Here is a 16,088-nt window from a genome sequence, read left to right as displayed (position 1 = left end):
ATTATTCCAAATAATTATTTGAAATAATTACTGTAGCACTTTTTGCGATATGATGTATGTGAGATAAAAAGGTGATTGGAAATATAAAAAGGTAAATTGAGAAATGTGTTTATAATGCAAGCGAAAATTTTTTTTGAAAAAATTTGCTATCCAAACATAGCACTAGTTCACTGTTGTATCAATTTTGGCGGCACGAAAAGGACGAGAATGAGCCCCAGTTGCAAATCCAGGCAACTTCTTCTGCTAGAACCAAATGGTGTTAAGGTTTTAAATCTTGTCCACGAAGGTCTATATGGCTCTCCCTGCATCATTCAGGGATGGAGTTCGGTCTATATTGCTCTCGGGATCTTGCCAGACATTTGGATCATGGCCGATTTTTCTTCCAATTCTCTCTAAAGTTTCCGTAGTAATGTCACTGGCTATAAAAGTTGCCAGAAAACGGACTGGCAAACAGAAAAAGTTGTGAATCATGTCCAGACTATTTAGGAAAGCTGCTTCTTTAGAAAGAGATGGAAATAAGTATACAAAAATGATGAACTGACAATTTTTGTTTTAAGAATGGATAGACAGCAAGTAGCAATATGTCAAACAAGATGCTAGAGTGCAGACAAATCATCAATGGAAGTACGACTTCAGTATATGGTAATACATCTCTGTCAACGTTTCCAGAAGCAAAAAGTAAACTTGATAATCCTGATTCATTTAGCTAATCGGTAGGTAGGAATAACCCTTAGATGCGTAGCTCTGGAAGTTACAAAACCAAAAACCTCAGACATATCCAAGTCACTTGGCTTAATGTTATCTGCAAGTTCCCAATTGAAACAATGCACCAATTGTGCCAGCAGAAAACGAACAACAGTGAGCCCCAACTGCATACCTGGGCAACTTCTTCTGCCTGAACCAAATGGTATTAGTCGGAAATCTTGTCCTCGAAGGTCGATGTTACTATCCCTGAATCTTTCAGGGACGAAGATCTCAGGATCAGGCCAGACACTTGGATCGCGGCCGATTGCATACACGTTTATGATGATTCGCGTATTTTTCTGAATGTGGAAGTCATCAATCTTGCAATCTTCCATTGACTCGTGGGGAAGCATTAGTGGTCCCACAGGATGAAGCCTCATGGATTCTTTTACAACCATGTCCAAATACTCTAGGCCTTCAAGATCTGATTCCTCCACAATCCTCTCGAATCCGACTTTTTCTTGCAATTCTTTCTGGAGTTTCTGCATAGCCTCAGGATGCCTGAGGAGTTCTGACATGGCCCATTCAACTGCTGTCGCAGAACTGTCCATTGAGGCGAGAAGCATATCCTGTATTGTCGAGTTAGATACATGAAAGAGTAAGAATTGTGCCAAATTTGGCTTCATTTATCACAAGCACTGATTTATTTGATATAGCATTTGGAACAATCCCTTTCTCAACTGTACTGGAAGAAAAAGAAAGAGAATGAATAGAATTGGATCTTAGTAAATGCCCTCAATTTGCTTTGCATTGCATTAGAAAAACACTACAATAGTCATTTCTTCAGACTTACCAACAAAATAGCAAATAAGAATATAAAGCTACCAAACTTACCAACAAGATAGCTTTGACATGACGGCGATCAAAATCGAATTCAGATGTTCCGGATTGAATAATTCCCATCATGATGTCTACGAAGTCCTTGGTTTGCTTGTGCTCCTTGGATTCAAGATGCTCATCAATGATTTTATCAAAAAAGTTATCAAACACCTTAGCCAGAGCCTTGAATCGACGAGTAAGTCCCTGAAGATCAAGCACACCAAGCAGGGGAAAATAATCACCGAGGTTAGGCAGCGCTGCAACACGCAATGATTCTTGAATGACCTCTCTAAACCCCCGATCATCAAAATCCTTGTCCATATACTTCTTTCCAAATATCATCAAGCAACTCATATTTGCACCTAAGGATGAAATCGCTGCACTAAGATCCACAGAAGCACCGTCTGAAGCAGCCAGTTTTAGTGATTTGACCAATTTTCCCACCTCTTCTCCTCTCATTGGCAGAAATGAATTGATCTTGTGGCTACTGAGCAGCTGTAAAACGCAAAGCTTACGCATGTTTCGCCAATAAGGACCATATTGGCCGAAAGTCAAGTTTCTCTGCTCATACGCGATGTACCAAGATGCTTCATGATAAGGTCTACTGGCAAAAACTTGATCGTTAGTCTTGAGAAACTTTTCAGCTGCTTCAGGAGATGAGACAATGATCGCTGGGACATAACCAAAACGCATGTACATTATAGGGCCATGTTTTCTGGCCAATTTCTCCAAATCTTGGTGAGGATTCTTGCCTAACAGATGCAGATTTCCTATAACCGGAAGCCCTTTTGGACCTGGAGGCAATCCTTTTCTCTTCTTCGTCAAAAACAAATCTTGAAGGAAGTAGCAAACTGCAGCCAAGACCATAGCCAATGAACACTCATCATCTTTTTCAGCTAGATAAATAATTTTACTACCTTTTTCTGATCTAAAGTATAGGCCTCAGATCAGTGATTATGTAAATAGTACTACACAGTAAGGCAATACTTCATCAACCCAAGCAATCATGAAGTAGAAGTCAAAATCGTTGAATGTGAATTAAAATAGCCGTATAACGAGTACTCTCCCTAATTAAAGTAAAGGATATCAATCGCCCTACAGGATACAGCTGAATTTTCTTGGCTTTTGCGGATTTTTTTATATGCTGTGATGTCAGAAGGGCCACATGCTTGGACAATACTAAATGGTCAAGAAGGTATCCCACCTACCCAGGTGTGCTTTGCCATTTTTCAGATAAATTTACCCTTTTAGACTATTTATAAAAATATTTTGCTGACCAATGAAGTAATATGATCTAAAGAAAATGACATAGAACATTTTTGTCGACATCCAGCCGACGAAAAATGAAACAAAAAGGGGATAAATTTTGGATATTGGTAATCATTTTAGTATCATTTATAATCATATTCTGCTAAAGACACAACCATATGGCTAATCAAGCCCCTGTTGAAAGTGCTGAACAGTGAATACACATCATCCCAGAAGCCAATAATTGATTCCGCATAAGTTGTAGGATCGATTATAAATCTGAATATAATTAAGTGATTAGTAGGGGAGCAACTGAGACAGGTAGCTACCCCGTTCATGGAGGAAAATCCACAAGTGTTCGCATTGAAGTATAGATCATAGGTAGGCTTGCTCACTATATCGCCGAAATGCAAACAAACATCAAGAATATGAAGATCAATTGCCGGGTTCCAACTCAGGTTAGAATTTGGGGCGGCAGCAAATTTGGTAGAAGTTCAAGAAAGAAAAGGAAAAAAATGGTTTTAAAAAAAAAAAAGAATGGGTTTAAGTGGGGAATCAGAGGTGGGACTTCGGAAAAAATATGTAGAAGTTATGGTGGTCACCGGGGCAATGAAGAGGCAGGAGTTGGCGATGATCGAGGACACGGTGGTCATGGTGATGCACAAACCACTCTGTCTTCAATTCTATCCATTTTCACTGTACATGAAAGTTGAAACTATGAGCGTATTATACAGATGGTTATTTCAAAACTATAAAGAAGTCATGCAATAATACAAAGATAAAACATCTTCTCGTAAGATTGATTATATCTTTCAAGATCAGTTAAAATTATAATATTTACTTAGCTCCATGTTCTTTTGCATCCCATCTGCTGGTTGGTCAAAGAGCGAACCTGGACAACTGGTCTGGGTAGTGTGGGGAACAAGAGGAGGGGAGAAGGGTATAAAACAATAATAAAATATTGTTTTGCATTTTATCCCCCAGTGGTATTATACAAAGTGGTTCTCCATTATATTTAGCAGTAATTAACTATGAGTAGTACTAGTATTTCAATTAACGAAGAAGGTTGTTTTCTATCGAACTTTCTCACATAAAATTATTGAGATTTATTCCGATATTCTAAAACATTAGGGGGTCATGTATTAGACGAAACCATAAAGGAGTACATAATAATTTACTAGCAATTAAGTTCTCACGTTCTTTTCTTCATTTGTCTTACAGTTTTGGTCTCAAGACCAGATTTTTAATGATTTGCCGATTGTTTGGATTGCAATTTTTGCAAAATAACAATAATAATAATAATAATAAGTTTTGGTGAGAATATTTTTTTCATATTTTTTAATTTTTTTTTTACTTTACATGTATCACATTCTACAAAATGTGATATAGTAATTTTTCTTCAAAAACTCTCCAAAAAAATGCAATCCAAACAGACTTGTATACTTCTGCTGCGCCCAGTTTTATGTTCTGTAGTTGGATTTCTTCTGAAATTTGTAGTATAATGTAATCCATTGTCCGCCCTTTAAAGTGATTTGACATATAGCTTCATAAGATGTTTGTCACTCTCTAGTCTCTACTACTTTTGCGCTTTCGCTTTGCCAATTTACGGTTTAATGTCTTGCCTTCAAATTTTGTTTTCTTAATTTGTTTCGCCTATCAAAATTTACGGTTTAATGTTTTGCCAATCGCTTTGCCTTTTTTTTTTTCATCTTTTCCTTTTTGACCTTTTTTTGTGTTCCTTTTTTGATTCTTTCTTTTAACTACTCTCAAATCTCTTCACATATCTTACCATAAATCTCGCTTACAAAGGGATAAAAAATAATACACACACACACATATATATAATTCACCTAGAAACATTTTATCAATTTTATGATTTGACCCCTAGAGTACTTGAAAACTATTAATACACCTAGAACCATTTTAGAACTTATAGCTATAGCCCTAAATTTTTGTATTACTTTCCAAATAAGCTCTCCAATTTGGTTCTAAACTTGTTGAATATGCATTAAATTATTGTACAAATTCCTACTTAATTATACTATCTTATTTGTATTTTCTTGTAAAGCATCTTAGAAACGTCAAACATACATTGAACCTGTCTTTCTTAGTATTAATATATTTTTAGAAATTTTACATAATATATTAAATTTTAAAATTAAATATATTGATGACATCATGATGATGTCATTCGATTCTTGGATGTGTTCGACCGTCCCCGACCCATGACCTCGACCAAATCGATGGCCGATATGAGTTTCAAAACATTGCAATCATGCGTATCCAAATCATCCTCGAAAATACACCTTCAATTATGCTAAGGTTGAAACTCAAGAATTAGAGATCTTGAGTTCTAATTTTCCTACCTCTTTCCTGCTTTTTAAATCTCACATTTCCCTTGTTAGAAAAACTATTAAAAGAAGAACGTTATGCTAATACATTATAGGTCCTTGTCAACATTTTTCAGAATTGAGAACTGGAATTCACAATCTTTATTCATTAGCATAATCGGTAAGTTGGTACCACTTTAGATGCTTTGCTCTTGAAGTAGCAATTCCAAAAATCTCAGACATATCCAAATCACTTGGTTGAATGTTATCTGCAAGTTCCCAATTTGAACAATGCACCAATTGTGCTAACACAAAACGAACTGGAGTCATCCCCAACTGGATAACTCATTATAGGTAAAGAGTTGAGGTAGAGCTTTACATGAATTCTGGGTGGCAAATATCATTGGTAGGTTTCCTTGTGCTTCTTGGATTCAAGATGCTAATTAATTATTTTCTTTGGAAAATTATCGAACACCTTAGACAGCTCTTTCAACCAACGTGCAAATCTCTGAAGATCAAGCACACGAAGCTGGGGAAAGTAATCACAGAGGTTAGCCATTGCTGCAACATGCAATGCTTCTTCAATGACCTCTCTAAACCCCTATCATTAAAATCCTTATCCATACACATTTTTCCAAATATCATCAAGCAATTCATGTTTGCACCTAAGGACGAAATGGCTGCACTATGATTGACAGCAGCACCGTGAAAAGCAGCCTGTTTTAATGATTTCACTAAAATCCCAATCTCTCCTATTCTCATTGGGAGAAACAATTTGATCTTGTAGTTACTTAACAACCTTAAAATGCAAAGCTTACGCATGTTTCGCCAAAATGTACCATATTGGCCAAAAGTCGAGTTTCTCAGCTCATGAGCAATGTACCAAGAACCTTCATGATGAGGCCTACTGGCAAAAACTTGATCATAAGTCTTGAGGAACTTCTCAGCTGCCTCAGGGGATGAGAAAATGATTGCTGGGACATAACCAAATCGCATGCACGTTATAGGACCATGTTTTCTGTCCAATTTTGCCAGATCTTGGTCCGGATTCTTGCCTAACATGTGCGGATGTCCTCTCTTCTTCATCAACAACAAATCTTGAAGCAAATAGCAAATTGCAGCCTAAGGCTAGAGTTTTCCATAGCCAATGAATGCTCATCATCCTTTTCTTTTTTTTTTTTTCCAACAAACGATACCAATTTTATATATATTAACACTTGAAATTACAAGAGTTAATTACAAAACGGGGTAACTACCCCCATATCTTTTCTAGCTAGTTCTGATAACCAAGATGGGAATGATCCCTCCCATTCAATTATCCTAACTGACTTAACTGCAAATTGAGCCAAAGCATGGCTACAAGTATTAGCAGTCCTGGGAATAAACAAAAACACACAACAGTCAAAGTTCTTCTTCAAGTCTTCAATGTCATCCAGGATCGTTTGCAGCTTACAATCTGTCTATTGCTTGAGTTGATTAGGCTTACCACACATTTGCAATCAGATTGGACCTCTATTGTAGTCCATCCTGCATTTGTGGCCATTTCCAACGCACTCCTTATTGCCATTGCTTCCTCGATTGCTGGTGCTCCTCTCCTCCGTGTCACGATGCCTTTAGCTTTCACTATCTTTCCACGCCAATTCCGCGCAATGATCCCCAGGCCTGTCCGGACCATCTTAGCTGAGAGTGCTCATCATCCTTTTCAGTGAGCTAAATTTGGTTTACTAGTTACTACTTTTTCTGAGATAAACGTAAGCCCAGAGCAGATATTTATGAAGTAATTTTTTATAACTCCTATGCATGTAACAATGCAATACGTTATCGCTCTACGCATTTGTGTATCACGACATCAATACGGCTAACTTCGTTAGGCATCAAGGACAAGAATCATCGCGAGACCAAGAATTTGTCCCACTAAGTTTAAAATGTCATTAGATGGAAACCACTCTCACAAGTTGAGTTTTGTTCAACTGGTTGATACAATTCTTACAACTTTTGGTGTAAATTTATATGATTTTGATATAGTAAGAATTATACAAATAGGATTTGAATTAGACAGAATTTAATTTGTGAACCCGAATGGGTCATTAGACAGTCAGTCATACCTATCAAAAACGTTAGAAGTGCTTAGCTAAATTTCTCTTGATCTTATCCTAGTTAATATGTGGGAACATTGTTGATTAAAAATCAAACAAATGAATACCTTTCCATAATGTCACTCGATACATAATCCAATTAACAAGGAAAAAAATCTACTTAACTACAAAAGTAAAAAATTAAAAAAAAATTCCACTAAACAATGTATTCATTATATATAAAAGTAGCAAGGAAAATGAAACAATTGACAAATGCAACATCAAGTTCGGAAACTTCTGTACTATGTCTAATGCTTAAGGAAGAAGCTGCTTCTTCAGATCGAGATGGAAACAAGTAGATAAAAAAGAAAACTAATTGGCAAATATTTTTATCATCAACGAATGGAAAGAGCAACAAGCAGTACGCGCAAGAAGACACTATAGTCAACACAATCTTCAAGGAACATTACTTTTACACTTCCAGAATTGGAATTGGAGTCCACAATCTTTATTCATTTGGCCAATCGGTAGGTAGGAATAACCCTTAAATGCGTAGCTCTGGAAGTTACAATACCAAAAGCCTCAGACATATCCAAATCAGTTGGCCGAATGTTATCTGCAAGTTCCCAATTGAAACAATGCACCAACTGTGCTAGCACAAAACGCACAACGGTGAGCCCCAACTGCAAACCTGGGCAAATTCTTCTGCCTGAGCCAAATGGTATAAGTCGGAAATCTTGTCCACGAAGGTCTATATTGCTATCCTTGTATCTTTCAGGAATGAAGGCCTCAGGATCAGACCAGAAATTTGGATCGCGTCCAATTGCGTATATGTTTATGATGATCCGCGACTTCTTCTGAATGTGGAAGTCATCAACTGTGCAATCTTCCATTGACTCGTGCGGGAGCAACAGTGGGGCCACAGGATGAAGCCTCATGGATTCTTTGACAACCATGTCCAAATACTCCAGGCCCTCAAGATCTGATTCCTCAACAATCCTGTCCAATCCGACTTTTTCTTCCAATTCTTTCTGGAGTTTCCTCATTGCCTCAGGATGCCTGAGGAGTTCTGAGATCGCCCATTCAACTGCCGTGACTGAGGTGTCCATTGAGGCCACAAGCAAATCCTGTGTAGTTGAGGTAAGGAATTGGCAGAGTTAGGCATAATGTCAAGATCAAAATAGGCGTCAAATTTGTCTTCATTTGTTGCAAGGATTGCAATTATTTGATTCAGCTATGAAACAATCCCTTTCTCAACAGACAAACAAAGGAGAACCTCAGAAAAGAACGCTGGTATTATTTTGAAGAAAGTAAGAGCACAGAATTCCAGATCAAGTTTTAAGGTGCAAAGTTTAGTTATTTGAATTTCGTTAGTCCAGAAGTTATAACTGACCGAAAATTTTGTTGAAAAAGCTAAAAACAAATTCAACAAGCAATACAAAAATCTGGCGCTGTCAGCTACGTATATGAACAATAAACCAGCAAACCAGAAAGGTCTAAAACATACCAACAAGATGGCTTTGACATGGCGACGGTCGAACTCAAACTCAGCTTCTCCAGATTGCATAATTCCCATCATGATGTCTACAAAGTCCTTGGTTTGCTTGTGCTCCTGAGACTGTAGATGCTCTTCAATGATTTTCTCAAAAAATTTATCAAACACCTTGGCGAGATCTTTAAACCGGCGAGTAAGTCCCTGAAGGTCAAGCACACCGAGTAGAGGAAAGTAGTCACCGAGGTTTGGCATGGCCGCAACATGAAGTCCTTCTTGAATAACATCTCTAAACCCCCTATCATCAAAATCCTTGTCCATATATTTCTTCCCAAATATCATCAAGCAACTCATATTTGCACCCAAGGAAGAAATTGCTGCACTAAGGTCAACAGCAGCACCATCTGAGGCAGCCTGTTTGAGTGATTTAACCAATGTTCCAACCTCTTCTCTTCTCATCGGCAGAAATGAATTGATTTTGTGGCTACTGAGCAGCTGCAGAATGCAAAGCTTACGCATGTTTCGCCAATACGGTCCATATTGGCCGAACGTCAAGTTCCTCTGCTCATAACTAACGTACCAAGAAGATTCATGATAAGGCCTACTAGCAAAAACTTGATCGTAAGTCTTGAGAAACTTTTCAGCTGCTTCAGGGGATGAGACAATGATTGCTGGGACATAACCGAATCGCATGTGCATTAAAGGGCCATGCTTTTTGGCTAGTTTTGCCAAATCTTGGTGAGGATTCTTGCCTAACAGATGCAGATTTCCTATAATAGGAAGCCCTTTTGGACCTGGAGGAAATCTCTTTCTCTTCTTCATCAAGAACAAGTCTTGAAGAAAAAACCAGATTGCAGCCAAGGCTAGAGCTGTCCATAGCCAATGAATGCTCATCATCTTTCTCAGTTTGCTTAATGGTATTCTAGTGCTTCTTTTTCTGATCTAAGAATGGGCCTCAGAGCAGGTATTTATGTCTAGTAGTAGTATTGGATAGCTATGTGTAAAGCGTAATATTTTGACGGTTGTGAATGAAAAATTGTATTACGTACAGAGTTCACCTACAAGAAGCTGACTGGAAATTTCAACATTTCTAAGCAGATAGACACAAATATAGGAATCTCTAGAATCCAGGAGCTGAACTATCTTTTAATAAAAAGAAATTCTTGAAGTTTGATGCTGTACAATTTGAACCGCTACTTATTGTAGTAGAATTCACACTACTTCGATTCAATTCACAAATTTGTTAAGTAGGACTGTTGTCACTCAATTCCAGGACCAGGCCACTTATGTGATCTATTGTTGTGCCACATTCCACTGTGATCATACCTTGAAAAATGTCCATTAACTTGCCGTAAATTTTTTTTTTTCAATTTTTTCCAAATTTTTGTAGACTGTTGTCATAGAGGAAAAATGATAATTCTTGGGAGCTGGCCGTATAATGAGTATATGTGAATAAATTGCAGATAAGCTTGTAGATTTTTCAACTCTAGCCATCAGAACAGAAAGTGGTGACATTGTGGCTGATTGCAATCCGTCAATTGTCACAATTCTGACGTGTTACATAGTTTTTTTTTTTTATTGTCGATATGATAATTCCTATTCTATAAATAGGGAACGAATGAACGTAAAGTGATCAATGTAGAACCCTAAAGAGATTGATTCGCCACCGGATCAAACGAATGCATTTGAATATGAAACTTTCAAAAAATCGTAAGAAAAATGCAAGTCAGGAAATTTTATCTCTTGACCACGCTCAATGTAAGATTTAACTCCTTTCGTGGTGGCCAACTCAACTTGGCTGAGTTAGTTACATATTACATAGTTTGCCATTTCTCTCATTTTCTATGGATTACGTCATTACATATGTCTCTGCTGATTACAGAGATAAAGAAATCAACCGTGTTTTTTTTTTTACTTTTTGAGACAAGTAAAGCTGTAACAGTATTCTAATGGTGTTATGGTCAAGGCCACGAACTTGAACATTTGATTTCCTACCTGTAGGATCCGTGAAGCAATTGAAGATGTAAAAGTCAATCGCAAGCTAGTCTCCACAGTGATTTCAATTTGATTGAATTCATACTCAGTTTGCTTAGGAATGGAAGAAAAATAAATTGATCTAAAATAGACTATTATCCACTGTCAGATAATAGTATTTTATTTATAAAGTAATTAAAGCTACCGTTCCCGCCACATTAAGAATGAACTCCAATTTTGCACACCGGATGTGACACACCATATTTCATTTCGGAAAATGATTCTTTTTTTTTTTTTTTTGATTACTATGCATGACCGAAATTGTCGCCTTAATCTTTAACCAAATTAACAGTAGTCTCTCACATGACTCATCAAATAGACTCCAAAAATTCTGGATATGGTGGCTAAGTATATGTGGTAGGAGGATACGTGCTTTGCACATTCAACTAAGATGAAAACACCCCACCATTTAACTCTTAAGATATATAGGACTGAAAAGTTCCTTATGAGTTGGACGCCATCAAGGAGTAGGCGCTGGCTCAATATTAATCCATGAGTTGGACACCATCAAGGAAGCATTGGTGTTTGCTAAACTCAAAGGATGGAAACGTATTGAGGTTCGCACTGATTCAAAACTTGCTGCAGATATCTTAAATAGCAAAACTGACTGTCCTTGGAGGGCTCTAGTTGCATATTTTGATATAAAGGATTTAATCTCATACTTCAAGGAAGTGATTATATATTTTGTATATCGCCAATGTAATCAAGCTGCTGACTTTATGGCTAATTATCTCAATAGAGTGAATAAAGTTATTTTTGAGTCAAATTTCCCCCTTGATCTTTTCAAAATTGTAGAGGAAGATAAGAGGGAAAAGTTGACTGTTAAAGTGTAAATTCTTATTTTATTATATAAAGCTCGCCAATTCTTAAAAAAAAAAAAAAAAAAAAAAGTTCCTTGTGACGATTGCTGAATTACACGCTTGGGCTGGGTGGATATGTACAAGTGCAAGGAGAAGGTTTACATGTGCTGAAGAATAAACTTTTAATTGAACAAGCAGAGTTCATATAATTCACTGTAGGACCTATTCTTGTACTACTTGACTAATCAAGCAGCTCATAAAAATTCACCGAACCATGATTTATTAGGTGACAGGAATGGAGTTGATAAAGAAATCAACCGTGTTTTTTTAACTTTTGAGACAAGTAAAGCTGTAATAGTATTCTAATGGTGTTATGGTCAAGGCCACCAACTTGCACATTTGATTTCCTACCTGTAGGATCCGTGAGGAAATTGAAGATCTAAAAGTCAATTGCAAGCTACTACTCCACAATGACTTCAACTTATTGAATTCATACACATGACTTTGTGTTTAACTAAGATCAAATGGATCCGTGGAGCAATCTGTTGACTGGAAGATTTTTTGGAAATAAAAAAATTTATCGCAAAAAATTTTAACACAAATTATCCTTGAATTCCTAGAAAAAAAAATACTTTAGAAAGAAAATGACTGGATTCATATCTCAACAAAAAAAAAAAAAAAAAAAGCGAAAGAGAGAGAAAGAAAAACTACGAAAAGGAGTTAAAACAAAACTTTTAAGGAAATATTGTATTGGTGAACAGGTAGACCAAAAAAAATTCTTTGAAAAAATTCTGTTGCTTTTAAGGAAATTTTGTATATTGTTAATGGTGATTTAATATGATAAAGCTTAATTTCCACTAAAAAAAAAATATAAAGTTAGGCTTCACTGACATTTTTGTACATTCAAATTTAAAATCTCTAGTGCCTTGGAAAAAACAAATACAATTGATCTGAGAAAAGACAGAAATTATTTGAATATGACGGGCACATTGAAAAATCCTTGAAGACAAAATAGCCACCACACGAGAAAGAGAAAATATGAAACTAAGGCCTTTCAATGATTTTCAATAATTTACAACTGCTCATAATGCACATGATGATCGTTCCATTTTAAAATTCTATCAAGACATCAGTACCGCTAACTTCGCTAGGCATCAAGGACAAGAATCAAAGAAATGAATACCTTTCCATAATGTAACTGGATAATCCAATTAACGAAGAAAAAAAATCTACTTAACTACAAAAGTAAAAAATAAAAACAAATCCACTTAACAATGAAAGTAGCAAGGAAAATGTAACAATTGACATATGCAACATCAAGATATACAAGAATTCCGAAACTTCTCTACTGTCTAATGCTCAAGGAAGCAGCTGCTTCTTCAGAACGAGATGGAGTCCACAATCTTTGTTCATTTGTGCAATCGGTAAATAGGCACCACTTTTAAATGCTTTGTTGTTTTGTCAGAGCGCAAGCTTTGACTTGTGGCATAATTTTTTCATTTCCTTCTCATCCCACATCGGAGCCTGCTGAAGAGAAGTCGGCTACTCGAGGCCTATAAATAGAAGGGTCCATTGAAGGATTTAACTTGCACCACTTAAGAGAGTTATATGGGCTATTAGCTTCTTGAGTCATTTAGCCCATTTAGTCAAATATTTTAGGCTCTCTTATTTTGAGTTTAGGAATATTTTCTAAACTCTTTTGTAAGTGCCTATTGGCCTAGGAACCACTTTCCTACGGTCTTTTGTATTTCTTCTTCATAGTAGAAATATTGCTCCTCCCTCGCCCGTGGACGTAGGTCAATTTGACCGAACCACGTAAATCTTCTGTGTCTTTTATTTGCTTTGTTATCCGTCTTTATATGGTCGGTTTTACCGCCTAATTATTATATGGCTGGTATCTACCGCCTATCTATTATATGGTCGGTTATACCGCCTACTTTGTGCTAACTTGAGTTTGTCTATTCCTGGCCCGGTCCTAACAAACTGGTATCAGAGCTGGTTGTTATATTTTGCAAGACAGGTTCATCTGGTGGGGTCCGTCCATCCTGTGGGGCCCACTCATCCTGTGGGGTCCGTTTATCTGTGGGGCCCACTCATCCTTGTGGGGTCCTTTCATCCCGTGGGGCCCGCCTATCTCGTGGGGCCCGCTCACCCTGTGGGGCCCGCTCACGAGACTTGCATATTTGTTTGGCCAGTTTTTGAGACAAACTTCAAGTTACAGAATTTGTGGCAACAATGACGATAACAAAGACGGTTGTCGAGAAATTCGACAGGAATGTCAACTTCGGAATGTGGCAGCTCAAGATGGAGGCCATTCTTGTTCAAGACGGAGTTGATCTAGCGATTCACGGAATCGAGAACAAACCAGAAGATGTCAAGGATGCGGATTTCGCCGATATGGATAAGAAGGCCAGATCCAGCATAATCTTAAACCTCTCCGATGAGGTATTGCGTGAGGTAGCAACGGAGACTTCGGCCAAGGCTATGTGGGATAAATTGAAAGCCTTGTATATGAAGAAAACAGTCGAAAATCGGCTATATTTGAAGCAGAGTTTGTACATGCTTCGGATGTCTGAAGGTACATCTATACTCTCCCATCTTGATAAATTTGATTCCATTATTATGGATTTGGGGAATATAGATTCGAAAATTGATGATGAAGATCAAGCCCTATTACTTTTGTGTTCCCTTCCCCAGTCTTTTAAGCATTTCCGCGATACTATGATTTATGGAAAGGAAACAATTTCGTATCGGGAAATTAAATCTGCATTAAAATCTAAAGAGCAGATAGATAGGGATATTACTGGGGAAACTAGTAGGAGTCAAGCCGATGGCTTGTTTGTTCGGGGTAGATCTGAAAAGAGAAACACAGAAAATAGAAGTAGATCCAAATCCAAACATAAAAATGTGGTGTGCAATTATTGTAAAAAGAAGGGCCATGTTATCTCTGATTGCTTTAAATTGAAAAATAAAGAAAAGCAAAAAGGGAAATTTGTTGAGAAAAATACTGAATCCGCTGAGGCTAGTATAGCAGCTGATGAGAATGATGGAACCATTTTCTGTGCAACGGAAAATAATTTTAGGTCTAACAATGAGTGGATTTTAGATTCGGGTTGTTCATATCATATGTGTCCCAATAGGGACTGGTTTTCAACATATGAATCAGCTGAAGGTGGAGTTGTCTTAATGGGCAACAACGCTGTTTGTAAAGTTGTTGGCAAATGCACAATCCGGATTAAAATGTACGATGGTATTGTGAGGACGCTCACAGATGTTAGACATGTTCCAGATTTGAAGAAAAATCTCATCTCTTTGGGCACTCTTGAGTCTATTGGGTGCAGGTATTCAGGTGGAGACGGAGTTCTCAAAATTACTCGAGGAGCTCTTGTTGTTATGAAGGCACACAGATCTGGTACTTTGTATATTTTGCAGGGATCTACTGTTACAGGTGCTGCTGCTGTTTCAACATCATCTTTGTCAGATACAGACATCACCAAATTATGGCATATGCGTTTGGGGCACATGAGCGAAAAAGGCTTAGGCATACTAAGCAAAAAGGGACTTCTTTGTGGTCAAAGTACCGGGCCATTGGAATTCTGTGAACATTGTATTTTTGGGAAGCAGAAAAGAGTCAGTTTCAGTTCACCAGCAATTCACAAGACAAAAGGTACTCTTGATTACATTCATTCAGATCTATGGGGTCCTTCTCGTGCTCCTTCTAAAGGTGGTGCCAGGTACATGTTGACTTTCATTGATGATTATTCAAGGAAAGTTTGGGTATATTTTCTTAAGCATAAAAATGATGTTTTCCTAACTTTCAAGCAATGGAAAGTTTTGATTGAGAAACAAACAGGAAAACACATTAAGTGGTTGAGAACAGATAATGGCATGGAATTTTGTGGAGGTGAATTTAATGAATTCTGCAAGAATGAAGGAATTGTTCGGCATCACACCGTCAGGATGACGCCTCAACAAAATGGTGTGGCCGAACGTATGAACAGAACTCTTTTGGAGAGAGCAAGATGTATGATCTCCAATGCAGGGTTGACAAACGACTTTTGGGCAGAGGCGATCAATATGGCCTGTTATATTGTCAACCGTTCTCCTTCTGCATCTCTTGATTTCAAAACTCCTGAGGAAGTTTGGTCAGGTACTCCTGCTGATTACTCCAATTTAAAAGTTTTTGGGTGTCCAGCATACATGCACGTGAATGATGGAAAATTGGAGCCTAGGGCTAAAAAGTGCATTTTTCTTGGGTATGCTTCTGGGGTGAAAGGATACAGATTATGGTGTCCTGATCCCAAATCTCCAAAATTTGTGATCAGTAGAGATGTTACTTTTGATGAATTGTCTATGTTATCTTCCAAGAAGGAGTCTTCTAGTCCTTGTACTACTGATAGTACACAGAAGCAGGTGGAGCTTGATATTGGCAGTTCTGGTCGTTCTCAGACCAAATCTTCTATTCAAATGCCAGTAGATACACCTGAATCTACTGTTGAAGATAGTTCTGAAGAAGAAGAGTATTCCATAGCCAGAGATAGAGCAA

General features: G+C 37.4%; 2 protein-coding genes across 2 annotated transcripts; both read right to left on the bottom strand.

The window, feature by feature from the left end:
* Positions 1–522: 522 nt before the first annotated feature.
* On the bottom strand, positions 523–2,575 carry LOC113701305 (cytochrome P450 71AU50-like). Its single transcript, XM_027221891.2, has 2 exons — positions 1,579–2,575; positions 523–1,313 (listed from the first exon to the last, which is right to left on the bottom strand). The coding sequence occupies exons 1-2, from the start codon at positions 2,428–2,430 to the stop codon at positions 699–701; spliced, it is 1,467 nt and encodes a 488-aa protein (XP_027077692.1). The 5' UTR covers positions 2,431–2,575; the 3' UTR covers positions 523–698.
* Positions 2,576–7,428: 4,853 nt separating this feature from the next.
* Positions 7,429–9,731, bottom strand: LOC113701400 (cytochrome P450 71AU50-like). The gene is made up of 2 exons (XM_027222028.2): positions 8,724–9,731; positions 7,429–8,343 (listed from the first exon to the last, which is right to left on the bottom strand). The coding sequence occupies exons 1-2, from the start codon at positions 9,603–9,605 to the stop codon at positions 7,729–7,731; spliced, it is 1,497 nt and encodes a 498-aa protein (XP_027077829.2). The 5' UTR covers positions 9,606–9,731; the 3' UTR covers positions 7,429–7,728.
* Positions 9,732–16,088: the final 6,357 nt, after the last annotated feature.

This window comes from Coffea arabica, chromosome 7e (assembly GCF_036785885.1).
Source record: "Coffea arabica cultivar ET-39 chromosome 7e, Coffea Arabica ET-39 HiFi, whole genome shotgun sequence".
NCBI classification, from domain to species: Eukaryota; Viridiplantae; Streptophyta; class Magnoliopsida; order Gentianales; family Rubiaceae; genus Coffea; species Coffea arabica.
This window is presented reverse-complemented; position numbering and strand designations above follow the sequence as displayed.